The following is a 17,322-nucleotide window of genomic DNA, read 5'->3' on the forward strand; positions in this document are numbered from 1 at the left end:
GAACACGTTAGAATAGCTGCAATTCCAAAGATAGAAAATAACAGAATCTCAGTAATTAACAAGAAATAACTTGATTATCCCCTAAAGAACCTGAGCCATACTGGTGTTTTTTTCTTAATAGTCCACTCTCCCTTCTTTCAGTCACTGAAGTCCATCTCCTCATGCCTGCTCTCAAAGAGCACATGGTAGTCCAAGAACCTCATCTTCCTCTACTGCCGACACTGGTTTTATAGTCACCATCTACTCCACTCTCTTAAGTGTGCTCTTGCCTGTTGCAGAGGCTGGAAATCTAAAAATTACATTTCTCAGAATCTCCTGCAGTTAAGGTTTCAGAAGTATTTATGTTTTGGCATTCAGATACACTTTGCATGAGACTTAGAAGGTAGAAATGAGGTGAAAAGGGAGCTACTTCTATTTTTTTTCTGACAAGCACAGCTGTGGAGGCTTTTTTTTTTTTTTTTTGGTGGCATCAATAGCAGTGTCCTGTCATGTGACCTCCAAGGGAACTGAAAGGGTATGGGGCTGCCTCTTTTGCTAATATGAATTCTAGAAGGCATGGAAGGACTAGTGGTAGCTTCCTACAACAGTGGTAGCATGGTTGTTATTGGAAGGGACTGCAGAAACGGCAGAAATCCCTTGATGACCAACCTCTGTGGCATAAATTTGAGAGTGACTTATGTTACTTAATCCAAAACTTCTTTAGCACTTCCAACAATTTTGCAAACTCTTCAATATCCTGTAATAAATCCTTGCCTGCTTTCACAACAATGGATTTACTATTCTGCAAATAATCCTTCATCAATACCGCATGTCTTAAATTACTGTGGCTACTCCTCTTCCAGCTTCTCTACTTCTAGACTTTCCCAGTCTACATGGTTCTAACAGCAACCTTCAACTGCTATTCAGACTGTATTCCTATTTTTAATTAGCACTTTATTATCTTGCAAATCAACCAAATGACACAATTGTAGACTTTTGGAATTATTTTGGAAAAGTTACTTTTGGTATATGAATTTCCACAGACTACAGTTAACACTGTTTACCAAATACGGCTGTTGTGAAATTAATTGAGCTAATTAATACAAGAAAACGTTGAACACGGTAAATAAACTCTCAAAAAATATTATATCTTCCTGGTCCAAAATTTTCCTTAACAACTTTCAAACAATTTTATCATGCTCTGTCCATCATTTACTCACTCCTACAGTTTTGACCTACTCGTGTAGATTTTCATATACAGAATATTTTTAATTTTCTTTTTTAAATCAAGTTCAGTCATTTCCTCTCTTAAAATGCTCCATGAGATCTTTCAACAATGACAGGTGACTCCAGTTCAAAAATGATCTATGCCACAAAGTACAGATTGTTCCAATTCTTAAAAGTATTAAAATGACAGATTAAATGACTCTCCTTTAAGCATGCAATAGACATGTGCATACCAGAAGACAGATTAGATGAGATAAACTTCAGAGTCTCTTCCAATTCTAACTGCAGTTTTTAAATTGGGCTACATCATGTCATGTTTTAAATAAATGAAAGTATTAGCATATACATACACACTGAAGCATTACACCTATGAAGTACAATAGCAATCTTTCTTAGAATAGTATGATTTCAATTTCCAGTTGTGAATTAGTACTCAAATGATTGAGATTGAGCTTTTTTTAAAAATTGAGACATAGGGACACCTGGGTGACTCAGTGGTTGAGCATCTGCCTTTGGCTCAGGGCATGATCGCAGAGTCGCAGGACTGAGTCCCACATCGGGCTGCCTGCATGGAGCCTGCTTCTCCCTCTGCCTGTGTTTCTGTCTCTCTCTCTCTCTCTCTCTCTCTGTGTGTGTGTGTCTCTCATGAATAAATAAATAAAATCTTAAGAAAAAACTTATTAAAGTGTAAAGATTGTTAACAAAAATAATAAAAATAAAAATTGAGATATAATTAATACATAACACCATTTTAAAAAAATAGAGTATATGAACAAAAAACCTGGGGAGATTATCATTCTCACATAACTATTTTCATTTTTGCATCTTTTAGATCTTCTCTATACATATACATATTTTTAAAAAGTTAAAATTATTAACAAACCTAACAGTTAAAATTGGTTTCTGAGTTAATCCTTTGCTTTTGAAACAAATTTTTTTACTTCTAAACTAATTTTTCCCATTTTATATAGTATTTAATTAGCATCAAGCTCTTATAAATTTGAACTTTTCATCATATTGTTATTTAAGCATTAAACCATTTGAATGCATTATCAAATACTGCCCCAAAGTCATGTTTAGTATTTTCTATAAAACTAATGACACTTACCAATGATGGTAGAACGCAAATGTCCAACGTGAAATTTTTTGGCAATGTTAGGTGAACTGCAAATAATTGCAAAAGTTATACTTCTGTTCTAGGAACAAGAGTTCTAAAATGAACTAGGTCATGCCTCCATAGTTTAACACAATTGGGGATTAAGGCCTTTGGTAATTTAGGGCAAAGATAAGTGAAAAATTAGAAATTTAGAGCAAAGATAAATTGGAACTCAGAAAGAATCATCCTTAGTGAAACTGATCCTGTGACTCTTGAGGTAGTACCATACACAGAAATGGCACAGTTAGGAAGCAGATACATTTAAGGATTGATAAAAAGGATGAAGAAATTCAGAGATATTGTTTAAATACAAAAACAATGCAGGTTGTTGGGAATTAAGTTTCATGTACTAATTGTAAACCTTTATCCTCTTAAAAATTACTGACCCCAAAGAAATTCTATTTATATGTGGATATTATCTATCAAAAGTTGTAATCAAGAATTTAATGATAGCAAATGCTTCTAGAGCACTCACTACCTGACAGGCACAGTTTCATGCACGTTACATGCATGAATCCACTTAATACTCATTAGAGTTGTGTGGTAGGGTATTCTCATCTCTTACTTTACAGATGAGGGAACTGAGGCAACAAGGAAAAAGGATAATGAAGCAAATTTGGCAATATCTTCATGACTCTTGAATCTGAGTGAGAAGGATATGGGACTTAATTATACTGTTGTGTTTTGTGTATATCTGAAAATTTCACAAGTTTCTCAATATTAGAAAAATATAATAAATTAACTTGAACAGTTGGATAAATGGTAAAACGAGAACTTAATTTTGACCCATCTCTAAAGCCTTATATAAAGGGTATTACAACTTAAGTGCTTGATTCTACATTAATATGCATATAATTGTGAAATTATGACACTAGAAGAATGTTTGTTTAATTATTTAGAAAGAAAGTACAGGTCCTTCCATAGGTTAAAAAATAAGGAATCTTCCACTTCCCACCAAAATAGAGTAACAAGGACTGGATTTATCTTTTGCCTTAAACAACCAGAAAACCAGAAAAATATATGAAACACTGGTTTTACAAACCAGACAGTGAAGGACTGTGATCCCTGAGATAATGAGAGCAAATAAGTTGACCTCTAGCAAATTTGTGAGCTAAAGCAGAGAAACGTACAGCATGGAATGTTTGTATTAGAAAAGAAGAAAGGTTTCAAACCAGTATGTAATCTAAGGTTCTCCCTTAAGAAACTAGAAAAGGAGGACCAAAGTAAGCAGAATAAAGTCAATTTTAAAAAATTACAATAGAAAAATAAATAAATAAATAAATAAATAAATAAATAATTACAATAGAATACAATGAAACAATAAAATAATAAGCCAGCCTTGGATGTACTCCAAATGTCAAAGGGATACAAGTTATATTGTTTAGTGAAAAAAGGAGGAGCAGAACAATGTGTAGAGCATGTTATGAACACAGAGTATCTCTAGGTGGGTAAATGAGGAACCTGTATTGGTGAATGCCTTACATAAGGAGAGAGCTAAGAAACTGTAATGGGGAAGAAAATTCCTTTCAATGAATATTCTTTTATGACCTTTGAATTTTTTCAAGCTAGTTATTTATATTACTATTATTTTTTTAAAAAGTTTTCACAGCGCTTTTGCATTTTTTCTCTAGGACTAGAAGAATTGAATCTACCTAGGTTTTCAGCATGGACAAAATGGCTCTTCAAATATCAATTTGACATTTTGTTAAGATTCATATCTGTCTACTCCATGGGAGCGTTTACTCACCAATCATTCCTTATAAAATTTTACTGAATCTTAGAGTCTGTTGACTCTAAGAGTAGCAGACAGTACAAATGTGGAATCCATAAAACCCACTCTCGCCTCTGGTTATCCAGGTGCTAATCATAACTAAGTTTGTTACCATAAAAAATTATAATAAAGAATCAGGAAACCTGAAATAATTTCCTCATCATCCATTAAAAAAAAAATCTCCACAGAAATATATAGTTAAGAAAACAAAAGGCTAGGGATGCCTGGGTGGCTCAGCGTTGAGCGTCTGCATTCGGTTCAGGGCGTGAACCTGGAGTTCCAGGATTGAGACCCACACTGGGCTCCCTGCATACAGCCTGCTTCTCCCTCTGCCTATGTCTCTGCCTCTCTCTGTGTCTCTCATGAATAAATAAAATCTTAAAAAAAAAAGAAAGAAAAGAAAAGGAAAGGAAAACAAATGGCTATAGCAAGTTCTAACTTTCCAAGTGGGAAAAGAGTTCATCAAGACTCTTCTGCGTTTAGGAAGGCAAATACAATAAAATACAACATCTCTGATCATTTTCATGAGGTGCCAACTGATCAACTGTATTCTGAAAGTGTTCCCTTCCTGTTTTGGTTATTTAAAAACAGTTCAAATATTAGAAGGATGTACTGACAGCACATCAGAAAGTTATGAGGATTATTTAGAGGTGTATTAAGACTTCAAACTATTTTTTTCTGGCAATTAAAAAAATCCATTACAAATACTAATAAGGCTTTGTTCTCTGGTAACCACATTACTTTAAAGTTCTTAATATGGTAGTAATCATTACCTTGGCTTTAAGAGTCTACTAAAATAGAAGAACTAGTTCTTCCAAAAAAGTTAATTATTAAATATTTAATTAAAGAGAATATATAATCACCAGATTTTTGTTTATTGGAGTCCAAAAATTTTATTCATGGTGCAGTGATAAAGTCACCATATTATTAAGAAAATAATAGAAGTTCACTGGTTTTCTATATTCCCATGTGTAATTTCCTGAGGCCTAGATGATAATGGTAAAACACCTGCCCAGACACCTTGATTAACCAACACATAAGATGAGCAGGCACTCACCTGAATTCAACCACGATCTTCTTCTGGGGAAGACCAGAGAAAAGCTCACTTTTTAATCCGTATTTTGAGCCATCTTTGATTACTTGTTGCAGCACTGTCTGAAAAGTAAAAGGCATGGGATTTAATGACACAGAAAACATTGCAATTTTCTTAATTACTTCATTTACTCATTCTAATTTACAGAACTGAGAATTTTACAGCATTGTCAGCACCACCACCTTCTCCTGTTGCTAATGCTAGTCAGAACAGTAATAATAAGAACTAACATCTATGGGGGCTCTGTGCCTTTTTTATATATCACATGTATGCATTCTTATGGATGATATAGATATTTTCCAGATAAAGAAACAGAAGTTTAGAGGTTAAGTAACCACCGCAAGTTCCACGGCAAATAGTAACACCAAAACCAGAAGGAGGATCTAGTATTTACTGAATGCACTCTATGCCGGGCACTGTTCTGAGCATTTCTACGTATTAACTCATTTAATCCTCACAACAAACCTTAGGAGACAAGTATTATTTTTACAAATGAGGAAAGAGAAGCACAGAGAAGTTAAATTGTCTGGTCATACTGCTAGTAAGTCATGTGGCAAAACCTTTTTCACTCCATAGCTAATGTGTTAATGATTGCATGCTGCCGCTACTTTTGTAATACTAAGGATCACAAGAAATGGTAGAAAACAAATACAAAACTGCAATTCAAATGCGAACTGGCTATGTAAATAAAAAACAAGGAAACCTAACAGAAGCAACCAGAACAAATCCAGGTTCACTTTTAGAAATGCACACAGTACTACTACATAGTTGACAAAATTCATCCTTCATTTTTTGCTAATGATGTGATGTGTTTATTTATAAATATATTTATTTTTTGGTGGAGGGGTTTGAATTTACTGTCCTAGGCTATTTACTCTTATATTGGTTTTGCTTCACAAACTGGATTCTGAGTCCTAAGAATGTAGTTTATGATGTGAAGAATTTTACTATCTAAAGAGTTGGTTAAGAGGGTCACTTAATGGAGAAGGCAGAGAACGTAGCAGAAGGCAGCAAAACAATACTTTTAACAAGCATCTACAAAGTGCTAGGTTAAAGTCCAGATGCTTTAATGTTATATTTAAGCCTCACAACGTTAAAAAATGTGCAACATTTCCCATTTAATAGATGTAAAAAACTAAGGTTCAGAAACAGTATGTACTTGCACAAGGACACTGAGGAAGTAATACTCCTTTCACTCACACTATATATAGTAGGACACAGAGAGAAAGGATTAATATATAGAGCCATTAAAGAAAATAGTGCCTGTCATACACTAGGAACCCATTAAATGTTAACTATGTTAATTATTTACTCCAAGACAATGGCTGACAAGACTCCTTTGGGTAGGGAGGTAAATATTACTGAGGAGGAATTCAGAGTCAGATTATTCTAAAGTTAACATCTACCCATCTATTTCACCTTCTATCCCTTTTTATGTAATGGATAGTAGACTCCACAAAAGGCAATCACAGGAAGTTAAACTCTCCTTTAACAAATAACCCTCAGATCATTGAAATCTCTGGCACAAATAAAAAAATAACTTTAATAAAGGACTATCTCACATGCCTCACTTCCAAACCTTCCATTGACAATCTGATCCATCTGCTACCTAGAGCTTCTTTCTCTATTTCACTCTAAGTGTTCTCAAAATCAAAATTTTAAATGCCACACGACACTGAATGCTTAAATTGTTTAATACATTATTTTGTGAGGTTTTTTTGTAAAATAAAAAAATTAAACAAGATAAAGTAAAAGTCTAAAGTCCCTTTTGATCATCTGTCCTAACCCGTCTTCCCCAGGGGTGACTACTTTTAAAACATCATCTTATCTAATGACTACTCTTCTTGCAATCACCCTCCCTCCTTGGTTGTAATGATAGCATTCTACTGATTTTTGCCTCTTCGTTTCTTTTGCAGGCTCCTCTTCCACTGCCTGCCACCTGACTGCCCATACTGTGCTCCTTTCTTGCTTCTAGCTCCTTACTTTATACTTCTTCTAGGCATAAAGTCCTAAGACTTCAACTACTACTTACCTAATAAAATTTCTCCTGTGCTATAGCCTGGTATGTCAACTCAAGACTGGACATCTCAGTTCAAATGGAATATACTTCTCTTCCTTTTGCATTCTCCATTTACATAGACTTTACCCCCTCACCACTGGACTAACCAGGTCAAAGACCTAAGAGTTCCTAAAATTTACCCTTTTCCTTCAACCTATATAATCAATCACCTATTAATCACCAAATGCTGCACATGCCATCTCCTAAGTGTCATTCACGTTATTCCTTCTGCTTCAGAAGGGATAGACCCTCATCATCTGCCAGCCATACCACTATAAAAACCACAAAACATTAATACATAACCATCTCCTTATATAATGTACAGATTTTTTCAAAAAGATTTATTTATTTATTTATTTATTTATTTATTTATTCATTCATTCATTCATTCATTCATTCATGAGAGACAGAGTCAGAAACATAGGCAGAAGGAGAAGCAGGCTCCCAGTAGGAGGCCTGATGTGGAATTTGATCCTAGGATTCCAGGATCACAACCTGAGCCAGAGGCAAACGCTCAACCACTAAGCCACCATAACGTACATGAAGTCTATGTTCTATTTAAATCCTTCAATGAGGGCAGCCCCAGTGGCTCAGTGGTTTAGCGCTGCCTTCAGCCAGGGCTGGATCCTGGAAGACCTGGGATCGAGTCCCACGTCGGGCACCCTACATGGAGCCTGCTTCTCCCTCTGCCTGTGTCTCTGCCTCTCTCTCTCTCCCTGTGTATCTCTCTTGAATAAATAAATAAAATCTTTAAAAAAGAGAGAGAGAGAGAAAGGCAGAAACACAGGCAGATGGAGAAGCAGGCTCCATGCAGGGAGCCCGATGTGGGACTCGATCCTGGGTCTCCAGGATTAGGTCCTGGGCCGAAGGCGGCGCTAAACCACTGAGCCACCCAGGCTGCCCTGTGTACCTCTTTACACTGGATTGCAACTTATACATTCTTCCATTATATCATTCATCTCATTATCACATTGAATACACATTACACTGATACTGTTTTTTTTTTATGCTTTTCTTTTAGATCATAAGCTCCTTGAGGGCAGAATCCATGCCACTTTATCCTTAAATTTCAGTAATATATTCTTTGGCAGATACTCAACAGAAAGTTTATCACATTAGTAAGAACACAAAACTATAGAATGCCAGTAAGCTAGTAAAGTTCCTTGATATTCCAATAGATGAATAAGCTAGAGGCTCATCTATTCATCAACAAGTATGTTAAAATGTAAGATGTTTTTATAAGGACTTCTAAGGAAGCTACTACTACCTATTTGTTCTTTGGTCAATAGTTGAAAAGTGTTTAATCATTCCTTCCTTCCATATGTTCAACCAATTAGCATTACATGTGACTTGAATGCATCTAGTGCCTTCTGGCCTAAGCTCAGTTAGTAAAATAATTAGCATTTGGCAGTTTCTACTGTTTTTAATTTCACATTCTAGTCTCCTACCATTGAGGATGATTTACATTAAGACATTATACTGCCACAGTTAGTGATCCTAATTAAGCTTATATTTATTTTGTATATATATATAAAAAAAGCTTACATTTAATCATTCCTGGTGCTGCCAATGTTAATAATTCAATTGCAATGAATGAACAGATAACGTTTTATGCAAGGCTAAGTTTGTACATGTGTAAGCAATGACAAATTCATAATTCTCTGCTTGAAAAGTAAGTTTTGGACACAGGTCATTGGCTACGTGTCAATCTTGATGACTTTACTATGTAAAAATACGATTAATAATGGTCCCAAAGGGTTGAACTTTTTTGTTGATATAATCTGAAAAATTCAATAGACATGTAAATAACTGTTGTTCAAGGCCGGAAAATAATGGAGCCAGACCTAGAAGTTATCATTAAAAAACCATAACTTATAACATAGGCATATTCAATACCCCTTTTTCTGACTATGGGTGTTCACTAGTTTAGGATGTATCTTTACTGTGACATTGAGCAGGGATACTGTCAGCAATCTGCTTGTTACCTTAAAATCAACTAACATCCTGACCCTCAAGGCTACAATGAAGGGAAGATTTCTAGGTGACAAAGAGAAGCTGGACCTCAAAGCCCTAAATCTTGTCCCTCTATCGCCAATTGAGAAGGATTTGGGAATATTTTTAATAAGCAAGCTAGTGTGCATTCTTAAATCAGAGAAAATCTCATAGTTTGTTCACTGTAATAAAGCATGCAAATTCATGGCCATTGAAATTTTAAATTATTAAGTAAACACATACTTTACTTGATACATAAACCACATTTCTTTCAGTTAAGTTGGCTGTAAAGGCAAACTCCATCTAACAACGCATTTTCCGATCTCAGGGAAAATAAAAGAAGTAAAATACTGTTGCCTATGAAGCAGTTTCCAACTCTGGCGAGTTGCATTTCTGCTTATAAATATTGAGACCATTGGGGCACCTGGGTGACTCCATTGGGTAAGTGCCTGATTTCAGCTCAGGTCATGTACTCAGGATCCTGAGATCAAGCCCAGAGTCAAGCCCCCTGCTCAGTGAGGAGTCTGCTTCTCTGTCTCCCTTGGCCCCTCTCCCTCACTTGTATACATGCATGCAATCTCTGTCTAATAAAAATTTTTTTAAGGATTGTATTTATTTGAGAGAGAGACAGAGAGGACAAGCAGGGGGAGCAGGAGAGGGAGAAGCAGACTTCCTGCTAAGTCAGGGAGCCCCCATGTAGGGGTCAATCTCAGGACCCTGGGATTATGACCTGAGCTGAAGCAGACACTTAACCAACTGAGCCACCCAGGTGCCCTATATAAATAAAGCCATTTTATTTTATTTTAAAAATATATTTTTTTTATTCATGAGAGACACAGAGAGGCAGACACATAGGCAGAGGGAGAAGCAGTTTCCATACAACGAGCCTGATGGGGGACTTAAACCCGGGAATCAGGGATCAAGCCTGAGCCAAAGGCAGATGCTCAACCACTGAGCTACCCAGGCATCCCAAAAAAAGTCTTTTTTAAAAAATTGAGACTGTAAAAAAAAAGAAAAAAAAATTGAGACTGTAATTGGAAGAAGAGTACTGATTTAGAAATAGTAAATTAGAGTCACTGGTTTACTAAATTGGCATGAAATGTTATCAAGAACCCAACAGGTTATAGACACCTTTTAACAAGCTCAAAAGATTCTTCTTGTTCTGTGGCTGATTCTGGTTAACTAATTTACCTTGAAGTAAGAGTGGAAAAAAGATAAAAGAAAAAGTTCAAGGATTTAGAGAGACAAACATGTAACACTAACTCTCCTTTGGAAGAATTATAGAGCTGATGGGTAAATGCCTATAAACTACATAACCTTGGCAAGAAATTATATTATTAAAAATTTTGGTTTTATAGTTATTTTCAATTTAAGACTGCAGCATTACTAAGCCTGAGCAACTCAATACCGGTATATATTTCTTAAAAACAAAACAAAACAAAAAAACAAAACAAAACAAAACAAAACCACAGGCACACCTGGGTGGCTCAGAGGTTTAGCGCCTGCCTTCAGCCCAGGGCATGATCCTGGAGTCCTGGGATTGAGTCCCACATTGGGTTCCCTGCATGGAGCTTGCTTCTGCCTGTGTCTCTGCCTCTCTCTCTGGGTCTCTCATGAATAAATAAACAAACTCTTTAAAAAAAAACAAAATATACTGACTAAAGCATAAATCTTAAAGTCCGAATTGAGATGAAACTCTCAACAAAAGATCTCATACCATTGCCTACCCAGGATTACCTTTCCTCTGCAATCTTCAATGAGACCCAATTCAATTATGTCATTTCCCCAACTCCTTCAGGCCATCCTGAGTCTTCTGATCTTTCTTATGCTTATTGTATCAATCTACTTTTTTAAAAAAAATATTTATTGTTTTATTAAGAGAATATGCTATCTTATGATGGTTTCTTCTGTATAAATCTCATGCTTTCAACAGATTACAGCCTCCCAGAGAGCTGAAACCTGCAGTACTTTCTAATATTCAATACAGAGTCCATTAACTCACTCAACAAATTATCTTACACCTACTGCATGCCAGGCACAGTGCTAGGAACTGGGGATCCAAGAGTGAGAAAAAGAGATGCTATAAGCCATAAAGGAAGTTAGAGTTTAAAGGGCAAAAGGCATTAATCAAATAAGAATGTAAAATAGTAACTATGGTGAGTTCTCTGAAGGAGAGATACCCACTGCTAGTAAAGCACATAAATGAAGGGGACAGAAAGGCACAGCCCAGAAAATATCAAGAACTGATGGTAAGGAGGAGTTAACTTGGGGTGGTACTCCAGGAAGGGCGGTCAGAGTATGCAAGGTTTTGAGGAAAGAGGAGGTGAAGTTTAAGAACTAGAGGAAAATCACTGTCACTAAATCAGAGTGAGTAAAGGAACTGAGCTGGAACATAACCCATTCTTACCTTTGTTAATAGTTCTCTGTTAATTTTGAAATTTACAGTCCCTTGACCAGTGCTGATTTCACTTACCACTGAATCACATTTCAGCTGAAAAGATATAAATCAAGTAAAATAGTAGGTTATAAAATAAGCATAATGAAATTTGTAATTTTAATACTATCAAATTGGAGTTCAAAGGTAGCAGGTGCATCATGTCTCTTAGTCATCATATCTGGACATGGGCCTTAGGCCAATCTGTTCAATTCTATCATTCTATTTGGGTAAACGGCAGATTTCCTTCTTTTCTGGACTAGAACACTAATCTATATTCAGAATCTTTTCCTTTTTCCCATTCCCTCACTTCAAATTCTCCATCTAACATGGAAGGAAGCCAACATCACTTCACCCCCACCTTATGTGCCCTGACATGCAGTGAATTGTTTTTTTCTCATTCCACCTTGCACAAGAGCCACAGAACATGTCATTTTGTCAGGCCCTATGCAGAAGCACTTGTACCAACACATAAAATGGAAATCATTTAAATACTTTCACTTCAGTGAATATACCTCAAAATTTTAACCAACTAGATTTCTAAGCACCTGATATACCCATGAAACTTGAAAAGATAGCTGTTGTCACCGAAGAGCCTCTAGTCTGTATTTTTGAGAACTCATAGGAGATGGAAGAAAGAGACTAAATACTGTAATTAGAAAAATTCTACTCCTGGTATACTTCCTGATAAAAATCTGGGTTGATTTTCTGATCAAATATTTACTAAGCTACCAAAGCTCTTTGATACTTTTCACCCATCTTTTTCTATAACAATGACTTTCATTGTTTCAATCCTTCAGTGTGCCCAGAAGCCTCCATGCCACATGTAATAACCCTGTTTAAAAAACTAGTTTTTGATGGTATTATGCTAATAATTTAGATTTTGTCATTCTCTACAATCCTTTCAACTCTTCTTTTAGATACCAAACCCATCAGAGAAATTAAAAATGAAAGAGGTTTATTAAATCATCTAGCCACTTCTCTGCAATCATGATTCTATTTACATCTAATCATTTTTTCCTCATATTTTAATGCTCATCTTCTCAGAAACTCATTTTAAAAATTGCAACCCAGTGCTCTAATTTATCAAGCTTGTGCTCTTAAATTCAGAAGTCCATCCAGCTTCAATCTGTAAATTTAATTAACACTTCAGTCCTCCTGTGAGTAGTTAATCAAAAAATTGAACAATGTCAGCTCAAGAGGAATGCTTTATACTAATTTGAAAAATCATCTTGACCTTATAGTACATGGCTAAAATGAATTTAAATTGTATTTTCCAAGGTGCCTTGAACAAAAAAACACTATTAAATTCATTATTATGTCTAAGATAATCTGTGGAGTTTTTTCTTCTTTAAAATAGTAAATTTGTTATAATGTCTAAAAAACATAATAGTGCTGAAGTACCTTCTCTGCCAGTTTCCTGGCTTGAACTTGAGTATCTGGTCTTGAATGGTCATTGTTGTTTTCCAATAGAGAATCCACAGAAAGCTGAAAATCAGCAACTTCTCTATAGATAGAAATTGAAATAGGAAAAAGCTATTGTACCTTGAAGTATTACTAGTGTAACAACAACAACATAGGCTCACCACTATGCATTCTCCACATCGATACAATTTTATCAGCAAAATATAAAGCAAAGAAACTAGAAATATCACCTTGTATTTATTTAGAACTGTCTTCTAAAGTTCTTCCTCTTCTATTACCTAATTGTAGATTTATAATCTCTCTGTGAGATAGGTAGTTCAAAGTATACTACAAATTTTATTTTATTTATTTATTTTTTTAAATTTTTATTTATTTATGATAGTCACACACAGAGAGAGAGAGAGGCAGAGACACAGGCAGAGGGAGAAGCAGGCTCCATGCACTGGGAGCCGGATGTGGGATTCGATCCGGGGTCTCCAGGATCGCGCCCTGGGCCAAAGACAGGCGCTAAACCGCTGCGCCACCCAGGGATGGTTAAACATCTATATAATTACCCATACTGGGACATCTTCTAACATTTTATAAGGACTAGAGAATGACATTCTATAGGCACAATAAGTGGACTAAACCACTGTCTTTTCATACCAGTGTCACTGGCACATAAGGATATATTTTAGAATGATCTCATACTTATCACTCTTGAAATTCAGGGACATGCCTAAAATACCCTGTGATATCTGTTTCATATCACATTAATCCACCTAGTCAACAAAGACCACTAGGAATTTTCTTGAGCCTTGGGGCACCTAGGTGGGTCAGTTGGCAGGGTATTGGACTCTTGATTTTGGCTCAGGTCATGATCTCAGGGTCCTGGGATTGAGCGCCAAGTTGGTCTCTGAGCTGAGCATGAAGCCTGCTTGAGATTCTCTTCTGCTCCTTCTGTGCCCTCCCTTACCGCTGCCACCCTGCTCTTGTGCTCTCTCTCAGAAAAAAATATTAAAGAAAAATTATTTTCTTGAGCCTTAATATATTATCTATTAGCCTACTGTGGATTATATTTACCAATTCAAAGTCATCTACTGACCCAAGTACATCTATTAATCAGTGTCTGTGTGATCTTGGATATTTTGCTTAACCTCTCTTGTACCTTAGTAAAATGGTGATGGTAATGGCACTCACTTCATAGTATTGCTGGGAAATTAAGTCCTGGTTAAATAATACTAATCCTAGTTCCGATGTTAAATAAAAATGTTAAATAGGCCCGAGTCCCAGGGGCATGACAATTCAATTTTTACATGACAATTCAATTTCTTAAAGATTAACTTTAATTATGGAAATTTACATAAGGTTTTAATGTATTTATTATATTACTCTTAACAAAGGACTTTGGTAGTATATCCAAGTACTTGTGCCAATAATGTTGGAAGCTGAAGAAATTAGTTTAACAAAGTGGGAATAAGATATGAACACACAAAGATTTTTTTAAATTAAATTAAAAATAAGAGCAATAACAATATTAATTGAAATAATACAGATTTGAATATACCAAAGATTAAATTTTTGACAGCTCGAATACCTTACACAAAGTATAATATGGTCATAACCCTACAGGATGGCTCTCAAACATCCAGGAAACACAAGGAAGTCACATGATTTTCTATAGATAAATAAAAAATATATATCATAGGAGGCATCTGTGATTTTATTATAGACATGAATAACAAACGAATGCATTTCAATTAAAAAATTTTATCTCTATAGAATCACAAATATTTCTAATTTGTTCAGTGGAAGAAGGACAAATCTAAAAAAAAAATCACCCTTTTAGTCTATTAACAATTAACACCAATTTATTAAATTAGGAATATTTCAAAAATGAATTCTGAAATTATAATGCAGAGTTATCTGTCAGCAAGAAAGGACCAAAAGAGAAATAAATGCTTCAGGAAGGTGGATCAATCAGACTTGACCTACTTTCCATTTTTTCCTTTTAAGAAGCTTTAGTTATATATCTACAAAGAACTTTTGCTTTGTCTATTTAAAGAAGTAATTGCTGAACGTAAATTATATAAAAAGTCAAACAAATCAATCTAAATGTCTATTAAGAGAGGACCATGATAGTATTATTTAGCCATTGTTAAAAGTGATATTTACCAAGAAAGAATGATGTCAAGGGGTAAAGGGTTCAAAAATCATGCATATGGTAGTTTTATAGGTATGTTTATTCGTTTATTTTTTTAGAAAGGCGGGGGGGAGGGGAAAGGGAGAGAGCAAGAATCACAAGTAGGCTTCACACTCAGCCTGGAGCCCGACATGGGGCCTGACCTTAGCATTCCAAGATCACAACCTGAGCTGAAATCGAGTGGGACGCTCAATCGACTGAGACACTCAGGTGCCCCTAGTGTTAGTTACATGTTTTTAAAAGCTGTAAGACACATTCAAAAAGAAATATGGAAAGTACACCAACTTGCTAACATATTGGAGATTTTTTCCTTATTCTTCTATATTTTCCTGAATTTCCTTAAGATTATGTTTTGCTTTTGTGATAGAAAAATTAATATAGCTGTCAATCCACTGTGAAGAAAGACAGTAGGTAGGGGTACAGATGAAAAACTGGCTATGTGCCAATGACAGTGAGTGATGGCACATAGGGGTTCCATAAACTATTCCCTCTACTATTGTTCAGAAAAAAAAAAAAAGTTGAAAAAACAATAGCTACTTTTCCACTACTTTTGAGGAATTGTTGTGATGTTAGAGTGAAATCCATAGACTTGAGTATTACTGGCTAATAAAGTCATTGATCCTGTCTACTATGACCAGTATTAAATAGGAATTCCACCATAGTTGAAAATATTATCGATAATTAGGAAACCTAAACTGATTCATAGGACATTAAGTAAACCATATTGACAACAACAAAAAAATTCTCCTGGCACTTAATAGCACTTTAGAATAAAGTGAGAAATACAGAACAGTTAGGTGTCATTTTTATACTGTAAAGGATGTCTGAGTTTATTATGCCAAGGCACTAGAGATTCTTTTTATTTTAAATCAATTTAATAAGCAGAATTTTAGACTTGTAGCCTAGAAAAGTTTTGAGATCCTCCTCAATATTTATATTCTATAAACCAAAGATATAGTGAAGTATAGTATCATTAAAGTAGAATTGCCCAAAGGAGCTCCTGGCAGGTAAAGAACATTTTTTTCAAAATAGGGTCCTAGATTGTTCAGCTTATTAAAGGCCTCTGAAGCATAAAATAAACAATCAGTTTCATCATTATTCAAAATGCCATTTACAGATTTCATGAAATAGGTAACTGGCTTGGAATATTACATTAAGAGTGTGTAATGATAAGATCCCCTTGGTCTGTGGTTGCCTTTATTCTTAGAACTCAACATAAAGTAAGTAGTAGGTCACTTTAAAGATACTTTCTTTCAACAAGGCCACACATGTAGCCTTTCTCTTCCACTTACCTCTTTGTCCTATTCTGAGAACAGTAATATTCATCCTACCCTATCTTAAAATCTTGACAAGAATTAAGGAGACAAAATATTAGGACATAATGGTACTGATAATTATATCTTTCCAAAGCTTAGGGCTTAAATGCATACTATGCAGCTAATTTCTTGTCATTATTAATTGACCAAGAGGGCATTTTACCCAAGTACTGAAGTTTTTCTAGCCAAATGGTAAAGAAGTATCAATTAGAAGGACCAAACTCATGGAGAGATAGGTATCTTCCTGTAGCCAGGAAAGCAACTATGGGGTGTATGTAACCAACAGTTTTCTATTACTGGGAGTCCTCAAATAGAAACAAACAAACAAACAAAAACCCCAAACCACAAAAAACCTAGCAGGTAAATATAATACTAAGTATTCAAACATCAGATAGGTGTGTAATCTTTAAAATCCCCTCAAAACCCCTGAAATTCTAACTGCACTCTTAGTCCTTTTATTTGCTGTTACAGAATTAAATTTTGATCTCGTTCCTAATTTTTCTTAAAAACTTTCCCATAATTATCATTAACAGCATAAACGTCAAACAACATCAGAGTACTAATTTAATGTGCCGTGTCAGAGTAGGTAAAACACAGATTCTAATTTTATTATTTGAGTCAATGGGAATAATATGTTACATCATATTTTACGGCTTTCAAGGTCTATTCTGTAAATTGAAGGTTTTTT

General features: G+C 35.1%; 1 protein-coding gene across 7 annotated transcripts in view; it reads right to left on the reverse strand.

Annotated features, from left to right (window-relative positions):
* The window catches only part of RARS2 (arginyl-tRNA synthetase 2, mitochondrial), a 53,437-nt gene that overhangs the window by 25,977 nt on the left and 10,138 nt on the right, over window positions 1–17,322 (reverse strand). For 5 of the 7 annotated variants that reach the window (XM_038554696.1, XM_038554694.1, XM_038554692.1 and 2 more), the window contains 4 exons: window positions 13,116–13,218; window positions 11,685–11,768; window positions 5,191–5,288; window positions 2,315–2,370 (listed from right to left, as the gene is read on the reverse strand). In XM_038554696.1, coding sequence (XP_038410624.1) covers window positions 2,315–2,370; window positions 5,191–5,288; window positions 11,685–11,768; window positions 13,116–13,218 — 341 coding nt within the window. Of the gene's footprint in view, window positions 1–2,314; window positions 2,371–5,190; window positions 5,289–11,684; window positions 11,769–13,115; window positions 13,219–17,322 lie in introns of those variants that run through there. The other 2 variants (XM_038554695.1, XM_038554697.1) reach the window with 2 other exon arrangements.

This window comes from Canis lupus, chromosome 12 (assembly GCF_011100685.1).
Source record: "Canis lupus familiaris isolate Mischka breed German Shepherd chromosome 12, alternate assembly UU_Cfam_GSD_1.0, whole genome shotgun sequence".
NCBI classification, from domain to species: Eukaryota; Metazoa; Chordata; class Mammalia; order Carnivora; family Canidae; genus Canis; species Canis lupus.